Source organism: Malaclemys terrapin, chromosome 1 (genome assembly GCF_027887155.1).
Source record: "Malaclemys terrapin pileata isolate rMalTer1 chromosome 1, rMalTer1.hap1, whole genome shotgun sequence".
Lineage (NCBI taxonomy): Eukaryota > Metazoa > Chordata > Testudines > Emydidae > Malaclemys > Malaclemys terrapin.
The window spans coordinates 302,130,942-302,144,049 of NC_071505.1; the positions used below are offsets into that span (position 1 = coordinate 302,130,942).

The 13,108-nt window shown below is 41.0% G+C and overlaps 1 protein-coding gene across 4 annotated transcripts in view; it reads left to right on the top strand.

Annotated features, from left to right (window-relative positions):
* The window catches only part of DCLK1 (doublecortin like kinase 1), a 385,805-nt gene that overhangs the window by 329,469 nt on the left and 43,228 nt on the right, over positions 1–13,108 (top strand). For 3 of the 4 annotated variants that reach the window (XM_054015297.1, XM_054015298.1, XM_054015300.1), the window contains 3 exons: positions 1,439–1,496; positions 2,228–2,347; positions 10,059–10,205. In XM_054015297.1, coding sequence (XP_053871272.1) covers positions 1,439–1,496; positions 2,228–2,347; positions 10,059–10,205 — 325 coding nt within the window. The remainder of the gene's footprint in view (positions 1–1,438; positions 1,497–2,227; positions 2,348–10,058; positions 10,206–13,108) is intronic. The other variant, XM_054015299.1, reaches the window with a different exon arrangement.

Genomic DNA, 13,108 nt, shown 5'->3' on the forward strand with positions numbered 1-13,108 from the left:
ATTTGGTCTAGGAAAATATAATTAACAAAAGGTCTAACAATTTAGTCTGTGACCAGTACATAGTTGTAAACTTTTATACTGCAGTAATCTGAATTTTCTGCTTTGCACTGTAACTTTTTATTGTTCATTTAAGTGGTAGGTATATCGTCGCTTACCATATGATTGTCTCTTTCTGGTCTGCTCTGAATGTTTGCTTAATAGGTCTGTAAGACACAGAGCGAATCAATGTTGCCAATAGTCTGTGGTTACACATCTTTTTAGAGGAAAGAATAAATAGGATATTAATTTACATTATGTTACATTTTTAAAAAGAAAATAAAAGCTATGATCCCCCAAATCAGAGTAGCCAGAGTTGTAGTCTGCTTGTTACATATTTGCTGTATTATGCATGCAATTTGTCTGGCAGACAAATTCATTTCTAACATACCAGATTTTGGAAATATCTTAATTTCCATAGTAGTTAATATTTCCAGTGTTTTGGAGCGCATATCGTCTTACACAGAAAACAAAAGCCATTAATATCCATTTTTGTGACAGAAAGGAAGCTTTTCTGGGACAACTAAAGAATCTGGTTCACTAGCTTTCAAGAAGAATATATTTTGCCGAGTTTTAGCCCCATGCACCTGAGTTTCTGATGCCGTCCCTCCCACTTAAAAGATAGACATTGACACTGTAACTATCTGTCCCTTCTCAGGTTTTGGATGTGTCTACTCAGAATAAATGCATCCACAGGAAGGCCACCTCAGGGTGAAAAATGGCCAATTTTCAGAGCTGTAGCTTGAAGCCCTCTAGTGGAGAAAACATAGATGCCAGGGTGCTTTGTTGCGCTTTTAAATTAAGGCTTTAACAGCAATGCTGTAATTTTGAAGAGATGATCATTCAGAATAGCTTCTTTGGAAACTCTCTTAATTTGTATCCTAATTTATATCTTTCTTAGGGGCCCTGCTGGCTTTAGAATCAGAATGTGATAAAGTATTTGTCACATTTTTCTTTTTTATAAATAAAATTTACAAAATGTGGGCGTTGGGGCATAATCTGCTGAACATGAACTCCCAGTGCGATGCTGTGGCCAAAAAACTAATCTGATCCTGGGGTGCGTAAATGTGAATCTTGAGTAGGAGTAGAGAGGCTCCTTTACCTCTCAGGTATGTGTTCTTGTTACAATAATTCTCTTGGTCTATTGCTATCATCAGTCCAAAGAAATGTTAACATTTGTATCCCCAGAGCCATTATTGTTCCAGATTTTGTCCTGTTAAAATCACCAACCTTAAACTTGGCAGGACTACAATGTACTTACCACATCCTTTAAAAAAATATTCAGATGATATCCTTTTTCATCTCAGCAGTTATGGGTACTGTGCTTGAACGGCAAACACAAAAGCCATTGGGAAATTTTCATTGCAATTAAATGTTAATTTTTTCTTTCATCTTTTCTCAGGTCAACTGGTAGAGAATATGCTCTGAAAATCATAAAAAAAAGTAAATGTAGAGGAAAAGTAAGTATGAGAGCTCAAATAAGAACTATAAATGTTTCCAACAAAACATTTTTCTGTGAGATCTTGTTTTGACAGCTAAGATCAGCTCGGGAAGTTCTTGGTGTTCGAATTCTTCCTGGCCAATGGCAGAATTTTTGCAGTTGAGGGCATTTGCCTTTGGAATTTTCTGCCCTTGACAGGCCATCAGAGCACAAGTCTAGCAACCTGCAGAATACAATGAAAGATGCATTTACTTGGTTCAGCATTTGGCTAACTGTGTGTGTGTGTTTGCTTTAACTACTGTCATTAAAGCATGTAGCTGCCAGAGTGCTAAATGCTATAAAAACAGTAAAATAGAAGTAATAATCATATATAGTAAATATTATATTAACTGAATTGCTGCTGTTTTTTATAATTCTTTACTTAATGCTTTCTGGGAATATAGAACCATATTTATAACTGCTCAAAATATTTTTTGTATTAGAAAATTTTCTAAGAAGCTTCAGTGACTGACTTTTCTCTTCCCACATTTCATTTTCTGTGTTCTCTTCTCTGACCTTGACTCAGTCACCACAATGATGCTGTTGCCAGACATTTTCTACATTGCCTAAAACAATGTTTTTGATTTTCATGGATTCTTTGGAAGATTTGAAAGTCCCAAGAGCCTCTGAACTCTCCCTCACGGGTGGGTGGAAAGGGTAGGGTTTTTTTCCACCAATCTGTATTAATTTAAGATTTTTGTTCTGTGGAAGGAGCACATGATCCAGAATGAGGTATCCATTTTAAGAAGGGTCAAACATCCCAATATTGTTCTTCTGATTGAGGAGATGGACATGCCAACTGAGTTGTACCTTGTCATGGAACTTGTAAAGGTGCGTATTTTGAAGGAGATCACCCACATACGTGGACCCGTTTCAAGATTGTATCAGCATCTTCAGGCATTTTATTCAAGCAGCTTTAACCATAGTACATGATAAAACCCACTAAAATGCCCGTTGCTTTTATCCTAAAGACTTACAATAAAATATGACAAGAGATGGGTGTTTATACACTTGCTGTTTGGGGACTCTCAAGCATGTTCATATTGTGGACCACATCCTAATAGTGTGTGTTTTGTGGACACCTCACCTTCCATTTGTGATCACCTGGCCCACTTCTCCTTACATATGGCATCACATAACATTCCTGTGGTACCTGCAGCACTGTTTTACATGACAAACAGATATAAGAAAACAATTGAATTTTTAGCTCATTTTAACACAACTTAGCTGCTAGCTCTGCTCATTTCCAGCTCTATGTGACCTGATAGTTTTTTGTAGACCACGCCAGCAAGTGCTCAGTGGACAGTATTTTGGGGGCCCATGATCTTGTTCACATGTTTCAAAAAGAATTTGGCCCCAGATTACACCAACAGGCAAAACAAAAGCACCCAATTAGAGCATTTGTATAAACCTCATTATATTTTGCTGAAACAAAGTAATGTGGCCTTACATTTAAAATACATTATCTGTGTCATCTGTATCCATTGAGTTTAGTGTCCCTTCGTTAAATCTTCTCTTTTACTTTAATTGAAATTGAGATTGAAAAAACCCATTGCTGTTTAAAGTGTGATTCTATCCTGAAAAATAACTTGGTAAAAACAGCATTGTGAGGTTAGTTCTGAATTTATTGCCTTGTAGTGACTTCCCAATTGAATGTGTTCACTTTACAAGAGCAGATTTTCTTCCCCTTATTGCCAGAACTGGAAACTCAGTCTGGAATATACGAGTCTTTCTGGCCCATGTATCTTTCACAATAAGGGGTCTGCAATCAGAATTTAGCTAAAAGTTCTGTTAATGATACACATGTCAGAATACAACCCAGCTCGCTGAGAGTGAAAGGTAATTAAAATGTATTTGTCAGTAAAATCAGAGAATTCTGAAGAAATGCAGGGCAGAGAGGTCTTGAGTAAGAAAATGCTATTTTCCATAGTGATTTTACAGAATAGACCTGCACTTCAAATTCACTTATAAAAACAATGGTTCTCCAATTATTTAATTCTGCAGAATACTTTGTAAGAGAGACCAACTCTCTCATTAACCACTTCTATTCTCAATATCCCATTCCTGCCATCATTCCAGCAACACTTTGTTTTGGTGGCCTTGCAGACCATGATTTGAAGTCCACTATTTAAATGGTTAGGACCCAATTTTCAAACATAGATACTTAATTTGTGCCAGCAATACTTGTACACACACATGTTGAATGTAAAAACTTCACCCTGGTGTGCAAAACGAGCCTTTAAGCTCTTAAAAGTTCTACCCTATGGAAAGAATACCACTGCCTTCCAACCACACCAGAACTGGGAGACCATGCTCTCCCCTCATCTCCATTCATTAAGTAGGGCCCTGCTTCTCCTGCTTACAAGGAGTGGCCTGTGCATTATACCACAAACATGTAAGAGATGGGAAGTTGAATTGCCTCTCAATGATTCATCCACAAACAGAAACAAGACCCCTTCAACCACTGCCCAAGTTCTGCTCATCCGCTCACCTAATCTCTGGAAGCATAGTAAACCCTGCCACCTCTTAGTTCCCCTCCTCTGCCATCTTTTTGGTTTTATAGCTATTCTTTGATCCCCCATCAGGTGACTGGGCTTCTGGGGTCCAATGAGAGAGACCTAGGCAGCCACATAGTAAAACAATCAGAAAGGTACTGATAGATCTGCTCGAGTTCCAAACTCTGGGCCATTTTAGGTCCAAGCAGAGGTGAAAGTAAGCTGGTATGGCGTACCAACAAGAGCCGGTTTGCCGTACCGGGGCGGCCCGACTTCCCCAGGGGGCAATTTAAAGGGCCTGGGGCTCCAGCCCCTGCTGGGAGCCCCAGGCCCTTTAAATTGTCACCAGAGCCCCACTGCTGGAGCCCTGGGGTAGGGCTGCGGGGCTCTGGGAGCTATTTAAAAAGTCTGGGACTCCTGCTGCTTCTACTGCCTCGGCCCTTTAAATAGCCGCCGGAGCCCAACCACCACTACTCCAGGGCTCCGGCGGCTATTTAAAGGGCTGGGGCGGTAGAAGCAGGGGAGCCCCAGGCCCTTTAAATAGCCCCCGGAGCCCTGGGCTGCTGCTGCTACCCCGGTGGTGGGGGGGGCACTTACCTTACAGGGTGGGCTGGGGCTGGCTCTGACTCCCTCAGCCACGCCCCTTCCACCCTAGGCCCTGCCCTTTCTGGGGGCCAGAGCTGGCCCCAGCGTACCGGTAAATCACTGTACTTACTTTTCACCCCTGGGTCCAAGTGACTACCCATCTCAACTCAGTTTCCTATGACAGACCCTCCATCTTCCCCCTTCCCTCCAGAAGGTCTACTAGCCAGTGTGAGTTGTGCCCTGACTGCAGTGCCCAGGACCTTAGGGGTGAGCAATCACTTAAAAAGCAGGCAAGTTTTGCAGGAGCAACTTACTTAGCCACCCATGTTTGAAAATTTGACATGCAATATGTTTTTTTGTTTGGGTATAAGTTATAATCCAGTTCTCATTCAGCTAAACAAGAGAAGAGGACACTGCAAGCACTCATAAAAGGGAATGTCTCAAAATAGAATTATAAAGAGACAAGCTATTCTAATGACTTCATGGGAAAATCAGTCTTCTACTACTTCTCCTACTCTCTTCCTCCTCAACATACCCACCCTCGCTTGCATGCTCTTTCTCTCTCTTTTTTACTTAAGAATTTCTGCAGATACCATGAAGTTTAATCTGATGGTTTGCTTTTTTTTTTAGTTATGATAATATTTATGCTTTAGGAGATTTTTCATAGACATAAATTAATCTGAATTTCTGTGAGCACATGAAGTTAATAGGTTCTTTACCTTTATATGATGAGGGGGAATAAAGGGAGAAAGGTCCTAATCAGGGCCGGCTCCAGGCACCAGCTTAACAAGCAGGTGCTTGGGGCGGCCAAGGGAGAGGGGCAGAACCTGCGGCAATTTGGGGGCGGCAGGTCCCTCACTCCCTCTAGGAGCGAAGGACCTGCCGCTGAACTACCGCTGCCGATTGCGGCTTTTTTTTTTTTTTTTTCCAATTGCCGCCGCCAATCGCGATCATGATCGCAGCTTTTTTTTTTTTTTGGGGGGTGGCAGAAATGCTGGAGCCAGATGTTAGTATTGTTTCTCTGAATATCTATTCTATTTGTTAATATTTAATTGAAAAAACCTTGCTATACTGTGCTCTGCAGGCACCAAGGAAAGTATTTCTGAAAGATATTAATTGTTAATTTAACAATTGCTGACTGTTTCCCTTGCACAGCACATGCTGTTGGAATTGATTAACCATCTGTTATTGACTGACTTTTGAAAACCTGAGTTTAAATCAAATTCACACACAGGAAAGAAATTCAAGAAGTAAAGGCTTGTTGTAGAGCAGTTGCAGTTAGTATCACCCTGCATTAATTGACAGTAACATGTTTGACAAAAGTGGCTGCTGTAAATACTGCTTTCATTTCATGGTAGGCATATCGTTCCCTGCTTTTTTTTAAAGCACTCTAAGTGTAAGAAAAAGCACTTCATAAATACAAATATAAACATATTGCAAGCAGTGCTTGTAAAACAACTGCAGGACCTGGCTGCTGGCATTTTGCCTTTCTACACAACAAAACAAAATTATTATTCAAACCGAACAGGGGGTTAGTCAACTTAACGAGCGAGATTTACTATTGAGTTTCTTTTACTACTCAGGGATATGATTTCACTTTCACAGCAGAAAAGAGATTATATCATTTACATAACAAGGTAATAAATAATTGGTTACTGTACTTACAAACTTACTGCCTTATGTGCAGATGATAAAAACTACATTCTGATGTTGCTAGTCTGACTTAATTCCAGAAAAATCGGAGAACCAAGAGATAAGGGTTGAAATTGCATCCTTACGTGCCCCCCATCCCTGTGCCCCATGTGCCTAAGTAATGGATGGGTTGGCCTGATGTATGAATAAGCTAGGCAGAGCTTGGCAAGTTATAAAACACTAGTGCTTCAGAGACAACTTAGAAAAAATATTTGTCAACCATATTAACGCTTTAAGTGCCTTTCAGCACCTCTTTCAACTTCAGAAACACTTATCAATATAATAAAACTCAGTGTAGTCTAATTATATACTTTTTTTTAACTGGAGGGACAAGGTAGATTGCCTGACTGCCAACAAAATTATTCTGCTTTATTAGCTGTCTCTCTATTAATGTAATGTGTTTGCTTTCTTTTTATTTTCCTTTCTTGAGTTTAGGCTTCCCTCTATTCTTTTCTTTCTTTTTCTTCTCTTTAACTTTAGGTTTGGTCTTCCCCTTTTTCTTTTTGGCTTTAGATTCATCTTTCTTTTTCTTCCCTTACATCTGAGGCTTGACCTTTTTTCACCCTCTTTGGGCCAGATCCTTGACTGATGTAATTGATGTTACATCTGAGGTTTAGGAACATAGGAATATAAAAACATAGGAATTGCCATGCTGGATCAGAAGGTATAAGAACCCCACAACAGGTAGATGTGAGATAATTTGCCCTCTACACTAGGTCTCATCCTGATCTCTAATAGTTAGAGATTTGCTTAAACCATGACACTTGAGGTTTAATATTGCTTCTAACATTTTAAAGAAACCAGTCCTTTCCCTTAATCTTGACTTTTGAGCTTAATCTTGGCCCCTTTCTCCTCCATCTTCTACTTTATTCTGTTTGAATTTTTCCCCCTGGTTTTCCAAGTTCTCTAACTCATGATTCCTCTGAGTGGTTGATTCAAAGAGTCTTGATCAGTGTCATCAGATAGTACAGAAGATCTGTATGGTCTAGATTTGTCAATGACTGTCTTCAAACACTCTAGTGAGCTGGACTTTTAAAACCCAAAGTGGGACTAAATCTGTGCTGGACAACTTTAATTAGCATTCTGGAATGAGCTAACTTTGCTTTCATTTACCACAAGTCCTCTTATCTTTGCAGCCTGCAGATTTCTTAATTGTGCTGCTGAATCCTCTGCTGAGCTATTATAATTTTCAGCAAGATGTTTTCTACTGGACTGGTGGCAAAGGTGCTGAAACTTTGTCTTCATGTTGCCCACAATCAGACACTAGCTGTATAGCCATGTTCATTGTCAATCTGACCTCTTTTTCTTGTTCTTTTCTTTTCTTTTGTGCAACATCTACCCCTACTTTGGAGGTCTTCACAGTGCTGGACAGTGTACCCTTCTCCGATTTTTTCGGACTTCACCTTCTTATCAGGTTCATTTTCAAGAAATGAGGGGCATCCTATACCCACCTGTCTCCAAATTCTTTTTTCAGAATTGCTCAAGTTTTCTGCTTTTGTTTGTGAGCTTTTTGTAGAACCTCATTTTATTACAGTTTGCATCCTTCTGTTTTCCTATCTTGCTCTGTGGTAGCTACTCAGATTTCCTAATAAAATATGTGTCACATAGATTTTTCAGTGTTTCAGGTACCATTCTTTTTATCTTGACCTAAGTCCAATATGTCCTATGCCTCTTCCCCCATATTGTATATAAAAAAGGTGTACTTGGTATTTATTGGCATAATTGACAAGTTCTGATGCAACATGAAACTGCTCAACACAGTTTATGCATTTTGGCTACCCTGATTATAATCAGTGAAATTAATGCTTTCTATAGGAATTATACCAGTGTCAAAACACAATAGTACAAGAATGTTGAGTTGGATGCCAACAACCATCAGATTGGCTAAACAATCATGATGGGTTTAATTTTTTTATTTTCAAATATTTTGGTTCTCTTTATTTTTCTTCTGCTTTTTGAGCCTCTAGCAGCCATGTTTTCTAGCTTTTCTCTGTAACCACAAAGGCCAGAAACTGACTTTTTTTCTTTTTTCTTTTCCCCAATGAAAACTGAGATTTGCATGATTCAGGCCCTGGGGCTTAAGGAAAAATACCTAATAGAATGAAACATAGGATAAAATCATGAGAGTTGGCAATGTTGGGATTATGGGAAATATTTTCTCCATTGCCCTGGGAAAATAACTTTTGTTCCTCTAAGAACACTCTGCTTTTATTAATTTTTTCTTCTTTCTGTTGCTACTGTCCCTGCTAGGCAGCTTGATTTTTCTCACTGTTTTTGCAGACTCTGTCCTCTCCTTTCCTGTTTCCGTGGGATCTAGGCTTCCTTGATGGAGCTGCTCTGTTTTTGGCCTGTGGTCCAGTTCTTCTGTAAAGCAACCTTTTATTTTTCTCACCCTGCCTTACACTCTTCATTGAACTGGGGTTTCTCCTGCCCTCTTGGCCATTCTCAATCAGTTTAATATTTTTTCTCTCTTTTAGCTCACTGCTGGTAATACAGTCTGATATAGTGGCTGCTCGAGAGCTTGAAAATGGAAAAAATAAACCCTCTCCTCACTTCAGAGGAGTTTCACTTACTTTCTCTTCTTTCCTTCATTCCTTTCTTTTTGTTTCCCGTCCCTGGCAGTGGCATCCAGCCAGCTCTGGCACCGTGTCATGTTATGGTGTAGGAAGGAACACAGAGAGAGGCATGGGTGATTGCAACAGAGTTAAATACTTTTAGTGAACTGGGAAGTGACATAGGGCTGGTCCACACTAACCCCCAGTTCGAACTAAGATACGCAACTTCAGCTACGTGAATAACGTGGCTGAATTCAAAGTATCTTAGTTCGAACTACAAGGTACTTACCGCGGGTCCACACGCGGCAGGCAGGCTCCCCCGTCAACTCCGCCTACTCCTCTCGCGGAGCAGGAGTACCGGTGTCGACGGCGAGCGCTTCCGGGATCGATTTATCGCGTCTAGACAAGACCCAGAAGATTAATTGTTTACCACCGAACCCGGAGGTAAGACGTACCATAAGATTGTCTCCAGTGCAGTAAGACTACAATGTTAACTCATCAAATGCCTTCGAGCATAATAGTGTATCATATTTTCTGTTGGGGGACCCCAGTGTTAACATCAGGAAGTAGAAAACCTAGAATACTTGACACCTTCTAAAAGGGAGAGAGGTCTCTGAAGTTAATGTTTTTAAAGATTTCTGAGAGGTGGAAACAGATTCTTTTAATGCATTGTATATATGCTGGGTAGATAGATACATTATGGGAAATAATTTCATCTTTAATTCTAAATATCCATATCATTTTAGATTTAACTGAGATTGTGGATATGGTTTTGAATGTAGGTTATTTGTAATTATAATACATGGCAGCAAGGATTGGTACCCAGCACAGTGACAGCTGAATATGCTGGTAAGCAGCAGGTTTGCAATGTAGGTGCTAAGGAAACAGGTTGGCAGTGCTGGAAATGTCACCGAAGCAGCATGCTTGGCTACGGGAGAGGAATGGGTTGCTTAATATTTTCCTCAATCCACAACTTTCAGCTCCATTAGCTGACACGCTGAGCAGTGTTGACCAGCTCTGAATGGGAGGTATGCCCTGCCTTCTGTCCCTGGGAGGAATGATACCACAACACAAGGCCTTTGTAGGTAGGAAGGACCTCTGTGGGGCCCTCACAAAGTGGCACAGTGCTGCTATTCATTTTCCAAAAAGATTATTAAGCAGTGCTGTCTGTGTACAACAGGAAGTTGTTAATGTGCCATGGTTATTCTGTTCCAGGGAGGAGACCTTTTTGATGCCATTACCTCCACTAACAAATACACAGAGCGGGATGCCAGTGGAATGCTGTACAATCTGGCCAGTGCCATCAAATACCTCCATAGCTTGAACATTGTTCACAGGGATATCAAACCTGAGAATCTACTGGTAAGTGAAAACTCTACTTACTGTATTGTTACTGCTAACTTGGGAGTGATTGAAAGTGTACCTGTGCTCTCAGTGAAATAGTCTATGCCATTAGCCTTTTAACTTACTTTCTCTCACATGCTAATCTTTTCATCATCAAAAGGTCTTTAAAACCAAATAGCAGTCACAAAGAATATAGACGTGTCAGGCTCCTAGAAGTTAAACAGTCTTTCTTTAGCAAGTCTTTGTCCTAGGACACTAGTGCAGGATTATTCCATACAGTGAATTTTTCAGTGTGTTTTCAGTCTAATACAAATATTTCATGCAATAGGGTTTTAGGCACTTTCCTTGGAATAAATACTTTGCACCTTTACATAGTACCAAGCTACCCAACCCCCCTACACAGGAGATTAATAGCAGTATTTCAATTTACAGACATATAAACTGAGATTAGAATAGATAGAACCCCTTGATAATCCTTCATGTGGGAACGAATGACACAGCTAGGTTCTCGTTAGAGAGGATCAGGGGAGATTATGCCAGGCTGGGGAAGACGCTCAAGGAGATAGAGGCTCAGATTATCTTTAGTGGGATTCTGCCCGTTCCGAGGGAAGGGCAGCAAAGGGCTGATAGGATTGTGAGAATAAATAGTTGGCTAAGGGAGTGGTGCTATAAGGAGGGCTTTGGGATGTATGGCCACTGGGAGGCTTTCGGGGACAGACACCTGTTCTCGCGGGATGGGCTTCACCTGAGTAGGGAAGGAAATAGACTTCTGGGAGGGAGGCTGGCTCATCTAATCAAAAGAGCTTTAAACTAGGAAGTTTGGGGAGACGGTTGGGAGATGCACAGTTAATCTCCACGCCAGATTCCAGTATGGAAAAGGTGAGTAAAAGGAGAGGAGACATAGCCGGGGAGATGAGATTGGACATAGGAAGGACAGGGGGGACGGACACAAGGAGGCCCGCAACATATAGTGCTGCTAATGGGAGACGGGCTAAACGACATACATTAGGGTGTTTATACACCAATGCCAGAAGCCTAGGTAATAAAATGGAGGAATTGGAGCTCTTGGTCCAGGAACTGAAACCGGATATCGTAGGAATAACGGAAACGTGGTGGAATGGCAGCCACGACTGGAACACAGGTATGGAGGGGTATGCGCTGTTTAGGAAAGACCGGAACAAGGGTAAAGGTGGGGGGGTGGCCTTGTATGTCAATAGTGAAATAAACTGTAAAGAAATAATAGTGGATGGATTAGATAACACAGAGTCTGTCTGGGCAATACTCACACTGGGTAATAGGACTACTAGAGCCACTCCGGGGATAGTGCTTGGAGTGTGCTATATACCGCCGGGATCGACCCAGGATATGGATAAGGAACTATTTAATGTGTTTAGAGAAGTAATTACGAACAGAAACTGTGTAATTATGGGGGACTTTAACTTCCCGGATATAGATTGGGGAACAAACGCTAGTAGCAATAACAGGGCTCAGATGTTCCTAGAAGTGCTTGCTGATCAATTCCTCCATCAAGTGGTAACTGAACCGACGAGGGGGGAGGCCATTTTAGATTTGATTCTAGCAAGTAGTGAGGACCTTGTTGAGGAAGTGGTAGTAGGGGACAATTTGGGCTCCAGTGATCATGAGCTAATTCGGTTTAAAATACATGGAAGGAGTAACAGAATTAAATCAAAGACTAGGGTTTATAATTTTAAAAAGGCCAATTTTAACAAACTAAGGGGACTGGTAAGGGAAGTGGATTGGGCAAACGTATTAATGGATTTAAAAGCAGAAGAAGCCTGGGATTACTTTAAGTTAAAGATGCATGAGCTGTCGGAGGCCTGTATTCCAAAAAAGGGAAAAAGATTACTAAGCAAGAGATTTAGACCGAGCTGGATGAGCGACCGACTCAAAGGGGCGATTAGGAAAAAACAGAAAGCGTTTAAAGAGTGGAAGAGGGGAGGGATCAGTAAGGAAATGTACCTAAGTGAAGTCAGAGAATGTAGAGATAGAGTGAGAAAGGCCAAAGGCCGTGTAGAGTTGGACCTAGCGAGGGGAATTAAAAGCAATAGTAAGAGGTTTTACAGCCACATAAATAGGAAGAAAGCAAAGAAAGAAGAAGTGGGACCGCTGAAGTCTATTGCCGGAGAGGAGATTAAAGACAATCTAGGCATGGCGCAATATCTTAATGAATATTTTGCATCGGTGTTTAATGAGGCCAATGAAGGTATTAGGGATACTAGCACCACTATAGAGGGGCACTCGGGATGGGGGATTACCGTATCCGAGGTAGAAACAAAACTTGAACGCCTTAATGGGGCTAAGTCAGGAGGACCGGACGATCTACATCCGAGAATATTGAAGGAATTGGCGCGGGAAATAGCAGGCCCGTTAGCGATAATATTTAATGAATCTGTAAACTCGGGGGTGGTCCCGTTAGACTGGAGAATAGCTAATGTGGTTCCTATTTTCAAGAAAGGGAAAAAAAAGTGATCCGGGTAACTACAGGCCTGTTAGTCTAACATCTGTAGTGTGCAAGGTGTTAGAGAAAATTCTGAAAGAGAAACTAGTGGAGGACCTGGAGGGTAGTGGCAATTGCGATAAATTACAACATGGTTTTACGAAGGGCAGATCGTGCCAAACGAATCTGATCTCCTTCTTTGAGAAAGTAACGGATTTATTAGATAAGGGAAATGCGGTGGACCTAATATACCTGGATTTCAGTAAAGCGTTTGATACTGTACCCCATGAGGAATTATTGGTTAAACTGAAAAACATGGGGATCGATATGAAAATCCAGAAGTGGATAAGGAATTGGTTACTGGGGAGAATGCAGCGGGTTGTATTAAAGGGTGAACTGTCAGGTTGGAGGGAGGTTACTAGTGGAGTGCCTCAAGGTTCGGTTTTGGGACCCATTTTATTTA